The sequence below is a fragment of the Helianthus annuus genome, chromosome 13 (genome assembly GCF_002127325.2).
Source record: "Helianthus annuus cultivar XRQ/B chromosome 13, HanXRQr2.0-SUNRISE, whole genome shotgun sequence".
Taxonomy (NCBI): domain Eukaryota; kingdom Viridiplantae; phylum Streptophyta; class Magnoliopsida; order Asterales; family Asteraceae; genus Helianthus; species Helianthus annuus.
The window spans coordinates 154,847,605-154,854,723 of NC_035445.2; the positions used below are offsets into that span (position 1 = coordinate 154,847,605).

At 39.7% G+C, this 7,119-nt stretch overlaps 1 protein-coding gene across 1 annotated transcript; it reads right to left on the minus strand.

The window, feature by feature from the left end:
- Nucleotides 1-1,215: 1,215 nt before the first annotated feature.
- Nucleotides 1,216-2,562, minus strand: LOC110902006 (acylsugar acyltransferase 3). Its single transcript, XM_022148751.1, has one exon. It carries the CDS (start codon nt 2,560-2,562, stop codon nt 1,216-1,218), a length of 1,347 nt encoding a protein of 448 aa, XP_022004443.1.
- Nucleotides 2,563-7,119: the final 4,557 nt, after the last annotated feature.

Sequence of the window (7,119 nt, forward strand, 5' to 3'; positions counted from 1 at the left end):
TCCGTCCAACCTTCCGTGACAACAGTCGTGAAACCATCCCAAAAAAAACGTATCAGCCCTTAAACGGCCGGTGCCCGCAGCCACACCGTCAACAACTACAACACCGTCTCCACCAACCCCTGTACCTCCTTCCACTGCCCTAAAACCCGTACTAACCCCAGCTCATGTTTCTATGGAGTCATGTCAAGAAGTGAAACTCATGATCAGTTTCTCAAAAGCACATGATTTGTCTTCGGAGTTATGCTCCGATCATGTGGGTGTGCTCACTTCCCAAAATCTCCAAGTACCCACCATGTGGGAAGTGATGGAGTTTTTAAAAAAATATAACAACACATTTGGAACAATTTACCCCTGGGTTCTTGCTAAGGTTGCTAATATGCATGAGGTTATTCCTGGTCATGATTTCCATGCTATATATAAAGAGGCAGCCTCAATACGTGAGTGGCGTCCACCGTGGGGACTCGTTACTACTTCTCCAAATGCTACGGTACAAAGCAAGTGGCAACCGGCGTGGACAACTCCAAGTGCTTTTTCGATTTCACCTTGAGGACAAGGTGAATTTGAGCGGGGTGGAATGTTATGTACCGATTAAATGCACTTTTGAAGGCCACGATCTAAATTTAGTTTAGCAGTTTAACTCTATTGTTTATGCATGTTTTCCATAATTTCATATCATTCCTATGTCTTCCATTTTTTATTCCTAGTTTTTAGCAAGTAGTTATCTACTTATCTTCATCTATTATTTGTACGTTGTTTTGAATTAACAAAGATATGAATGAGAAATATTGATCTGGTTTCTATCTCAAATTCTTTCTAAGCTTCTTTCTATTTTCTTTTCTTTGGCCAACGATTAACTCGTTGGAACCACATCAAAATGCTGTTTTTTATATAATGGATTTGAGTCAAAATAAGACTAATTGGTCCAATATGTTATAATATTTTATTTTAAATATATATAAAAGTGAAATAATTGGGGTCAATAAGTTGTAAGAATACATAGTTTTATCTCTCTCTGAAAAAGCTGTAAGTTGACCGATAAAAACTTTTAATTGATTTTTGTAAAAGAAATTATTAATGTGATTATTTCTTAGACCATGCTTTAAAATTTCTAATAATAACAGAAACAATAACGGGTAAAGTTTTATTCAACAACCAACATAACTTGACAAGACTGATACATAATCAACAGATATAGAGTTGAACAAATTAACACAGTTACATGTTAATTTGGCAAAATGAAAGTAACTCCTTGTCATTTTGAAATATCTCCATATCTTCATTTTCCAAGATCACATGTGCTTCAATGCCATCACCATCTGTGCTATCCATCAGCAGAAACGCATTTCTACCTGCTGATCTCAATGCCAAAGCTTTAGCCATGGGCTTTCCCCACCCGAAATCGACTTTGCCAAACGCCATCCCACATAAACTGCTACTGGCATATGATCCGTTAGCCAAATGTTCTAAATCATCATTTCTGAATTTGGAATGAACTAATTTCAAGCTTTTAGCTGCCTGTTCCACACTTTGCACTCCTTTAAGTTGCAGCTTCTGTTTCTTTATCTCTGCAACCAACATACTTATCGAAGTTTGGCTTTCATGCCTCGTTGGTACCATCATCATCGACACAAAATTTCCCACAGTAGTTTGTGGCAGCTTATCCACAAAATGTTTACGTATATCGGCCATCATAAACAAATAAGATGGTTTAAAGCAACCAGATTTTGTGGTTGCAGCTGCCACCGCTTTTCTGTAAAGTAGAGAGGTTAATACTTCGACCCGAGTAGGATTGTTTGTTTCAGTGGCAACAACCTTCTTAAGATCACTTAACTTCGAGTTAGGAAACACGAATTTCTTCATCACTCGAGTAGTACTGCTGGCATGATGTTGGTTCATAACTGGAGCTTCGGACAGAGGAGAGTTGGTTCTTGGGACATGAATGAAATGAGGGTTCAGAGGCAGTACTTCTTTATGGTCGGGCGATCCATAGCGTGCTACAGATGCCCAGTGTAACATGAATGATCCTAGAGTGCATCCGTCACCAACGAGGTGTGACACAGAGATTGCAAGCCCAACTCCACCACATGCGAAGTGGTTGAGTTGAACCCCAACAAGATTCCTATTATGAGGAGAGTTGTAGCACACCATATCATCCGCAAATAGATAGTCAAGATTTCCATCTTGTGCACTAGTAAGCTGGAAGGCATCAAGCCTGCTATCGTTTCGGGCTTCAAGAAACACAATTCCCTCGTCGTTACAGTCGACGTAAGGTGTTGTGCGTGTGGGTAATCTGCCTGCAAAGTGATGGTATTTTGTTAGGCTTTGTGATAAAGATTTCTTCAGCACGCTGGCCTTGTCATGGGCAGTTAAACTGCAGCTGGCATTTTTTGGGTAAAAGAGAATAAGAGGCATATATGCTTTCTCCGCGAGTAGATCGATCTCAGAAAGATTATACGTTTGGAGATGAGAAGGGGTTGGATTTGCAGGTTTGATTCTATCTCGGGAAATAATGGTGTGAAGTTGCCTTCTTGTAACTCGTAGGAGCTTCCCTATCATTACCATATTGATTAGTTATTATTTTTGCAGCAATATTCTGCAATGTGTATGAATTGTTTTTAGATTCACCTGTACGTAAATATGTATATATGGACCAGTTGAAGATGTACTCCAATATTGTTTATTCTATAATTAACAGTTGTGGAAACCAAGAAGATTCTGCAGATCATATAAGATCTTACTGGGATATGCTTACTTTCCTAAGTGATCATTAGTTGACTTGGATTGAGAACGTGGTATAAATAAAAAAGTTTCAAAGCCAACTGATTAAGCACGTCGACTAGACATATAATGTGTTGTAAGATATGTTATTGGATAATTATTAAAGGTTGGTTTTTACGCATATCCACAAAACACGATACAAGTGTAAAAGAGTGCGAATAAAATTCGGCAAGGCCTAGTTCTAACTAAAAGAGGTTCGTGAGGAACACCCAAAATTATCAAGTTGACACCCTGGAGACAAAACGTTTCGTATAGGGTTATGCACAAACTCTTAGGGCAACAGTTGCTAGTGTCAAAACTCTAATTTTCACGTATAACACTATAAGTGGCGTATAAGGGTGTGACTGGCTTGCAGCAGTACAATATGTGTACATATATCATACTTTATACATGTATAGCACTGTACATGGCGTAGATGTGATTGAGGGTCTTTGTCTTGACTCACCAGGCCTAGGCTATACGTGGTGTATAAAGATGTGACTGAGGATTGTTGTCTTGACTAACCATGCCTTGGGAGTAATTACACTGTACCTATACGCCACATATAGTTCTATTCGTGGCGTATAAGACGAGACAAACCATTCAATCACAACCCAATTGCAACATAAGATACCAATACGACAAGCCCAATACAAAATGTACCAGTAATAAATATAGTATATGAATTAATCATATATTCTCAACACGCATGCTGTAGGTTCATATCCGGAGCTTCAGACAGAGGAGAGTTGGTCCTCGGGAAATAAATGAAATTCAGGTTCAGCGGCAGTACTTCTTTATGGTCTGGTGATCCATAGCGTGTTACAATCGCCCAATGATTCACGAATGATTCGAGAGTGCAACTGCCACCAATGAGGTGTGACATAGAAACTACAAGCCCCACTCCACCACACGCGAAGTGATTGAGTTGAGCCCCGACAAGATTCATATTACGAGGGGAGTTGTAGCACACCATATCATCTACAAATAGATTTTCGAGATTTCCATCTTAATTACTATTGTTATTATGGTATGATATTGGTATTCCAAATGTTCGTATTGTCTGGATGCAAAACATACACCCTTTACAAAGAGGGGTCAAATGAAAATAATAAAGGAAAATGCTACTAATTAGGAGCCATATAATCAGGGACAAAAGGAAAATCATGTAATAAAAAAAGGAATAAAAAAAGAACAGATTTATCAGTCCATTACTCCCCCTCAAGTTGGCGCATGGAGATCCGTAATGCCCAACTTGACTAGAAGATTGTGCAGATTTTGTGTCCCTAACGGCTTGGTAAAGACATCTGCAATTTGTTCCTTTGTGTTAATTGCCATGGGTTGAATATCTTTAGCTTCGACCCTTTCTCTGAAAAAATAGCAGTCCATTTCAACGTGTTTGGTTCGTTCATGGAAGACTGGGTTGTTTGCAATGTGTCTAGCGGCCTGTTTGTCACAAAAAAGTTGTGTGGGCCCAATACATGTCATTTCAAGTTCTTGTAACATCCATCTCATCCACAAGGTTTCACTAACGCTGGATGCCATGGCACGGTACTCGACTTCGGCTGATGATCGAGAGACAACTGATTGTTTCTTTGACTTCCAGGCTATAGGAGCTCCCCCTAGAAGTAATAAATACCCTGTTCTGGATCTTCTTGTAATGGGACATCCAAGCCAGTCAGAGTCACAATAGGCTATGAGATTCGTTCCTCCATCTTTAGTAAGAAGGATGCCTTGTCCCGGTGTGGCTTTCAAGTAACGAAGGACTCGGTTTGCAACCTCGAGATGACTCTCTCATGGGTCACTAACGAACTGACTTAAGACATTGACTGAGTAAGCAATGTCAAGTCGTGTTGCTTGTACATATATAAGTCTTCCTACGAGCCTCCTATATTGGTTAGCATCAACACGGGCTTCACTCTCCCGTTTATCGAGTTTTAGGTTTTGTTCCATTGGAAATAAACTCAGGCGGCAACCTAACATACCCACATCTTTGAGAATATCCAAGGTGTACTTTCGTTGACTAAGGACGGTGCCACGTGTTGTTCGAGCAACTTCGATGCCAAGGAAGAATTTTAAAGGACCGAGATCCTTAATGCTGAATTCTTTGTCAAGGAAACGTTTGGTTGAGTGTATTTTGTGAATGTCATTTCCAGTGATGATAACGTCATCCACATAAATGAGGGCAGCGACAAAAATTTCACCTTTCTTGAATAGAAACAAAGCGTGGTCAGCCTTGGATTGTTTGAAACTGAGTCTTTGAAGGGATGTGGTAAATTTTTTGTACCAATTTCTCGATGCCTGCTTGAGCCCATAAAGAGACTTCCTGAGTTTGCACACTCGGTTGTCTCCTTGTTTTCTGAAACCTTGCGGTATTTTCATGTAGATGTCTTCATGTAAATCCCCATGCAAAAAGGCGTTTCACGTCTAATTGATGGGTATGACATTCCTTTTTTTTACAGCAACAGCTAGGAGACAATGAACGGTAACCAATTTAGCAACGGGTGCAAAGGTGTCATGGAAGTCAATTCCTTCCATTTGCGCGAAACCTTTTGCCACGAGGCGAGCCATAAAACATTCTATTTCTCCATTTGGCTTATATTTAATTTAGCTTATATTTAATTTTGTACACCCACTTTATGAATTTCGGTCTGAATGGCTTCGACCCATTTTGGGTTGTGAATGGTCTGACCGAAATGCTTTGGCTTATTATTTGAGGTAATGGCCACCAAAAAAACTTTATGTGAGTTAGTAAAATTATCGTAAGATACAAAGTGTGCTAATGGGTGTATCGTTGAGGGGTTTTGATCAGAGCTTGTGGATGAATGCTCGTGGTCTATAGATGGGGGAAGCTTCACTTCGAAATCCTTTAAATAAGTCTGTTTGGCCTTGTTCCGTTTGGGCCATTCAGAAAATTCAGGCGGTTTACAGTATCTTCATTCTTGAATGTTCGGCCAACATGAGCGGCTTGGTCACTTTCTGCATCCTCCAAGCCTTTGATCTCTTGACTTTCTTCATTGATGATGGGATCATGATGATTTAGATTGGGCTCCTCAATTGTGGGCTCTTGATTTAAGATATTTGGTGGTTCATCAATTTGGTTAACTTCTGAATATTTATTTTTTTCAATAGCGACTTCATGTTCACAACTCCTTGGCTAAATGAAAACTTCTTCATCATTCTTTAGATTGCTGACATTTGTGAACGGAAAAACATCTTCTACAAATTTTACGTTTCTCGATATTATAATCTTTTTGTGTTGGAGGTCATAAATTTTATAACCTTTCGTGTTCGGTGGATAACCCCAAAAAATTCCAGGCCTCCCTCTTATGGTAAATTTATCACCTCTTGTCTCCATGCTTAGATAATACGCAAGGCAACCGAAGACTCATAGGTGTGCATGGTTGGGTCTTTTGTTGTATAATAAATTATAAGGGGAGTGGGGGTGGTCACTAGTGATGAAATTTCATCACTCACAAACATCCAATCATGTTCCGCCATGTCATCAACCACTATTCTATCACTTACAAGCATTCTTTAGTGGCGGTGGTCATCAATAGTGATGGGATTCCAATGTACAAGTATTAATACACAATGTACAAGTCATACACATACATTCATCAATGTTCAACGCGTTATCAATTCAACGCGTTAATCCTATTACTCGTGAACAAGGTGGTGGCGGCGGTGTTCGTGATACTTTCACGAGTGAGGGGCAGTCCATAACGGACCATCCCCACCCCCCTAAGGTGTTTTGCCACCAATGACGTCGGAGGGGAGCCGGTTTATAGATATAGAATGCAAATCTAGATATAGATTTCCAAGTTTGTTATGATAATTGACCCCCACGCCTATTATGGGTATGGTTCACCATTTAGTCAATTGAAAGGGGTTAGGTTGATTTTAACGCATGGTTTTCGGTTAGGGCTTGTTGTGTTCTTGGCCGATTTGGAGGATTAGATTAGATTTGTGAGAGAAGGTGTGGTTGGTGGGGCCAACCTTTTTTCACCAATCATAATTATATTTTCCTTTTTTTATTTTTAGTTTATTAGATTTATTATTAGGTTGATTAGGTGGTGGATTGTTAAAACCTAAGAAGCCTTTATGCACTAAAAGTGAAAAACAAAACGAGTGAGAGCTCTCACGTATATGAAACTGATGTGATAAGTAGATGCATTATGATGTACTGGTTAAAAAATTGATACCACTACATATAATAGCCTTAGGGGGTCGGGCGCCCCGTGGTGAACCCCCCACCATGCGTGGATCTTCTCAAAAACACCGTCGCCGCCCAATTTGAAAACGCGTGGAACTTATCACGCATGAAGTTTTTCACGCGTTGTAAAATTGAAAATGGACCAT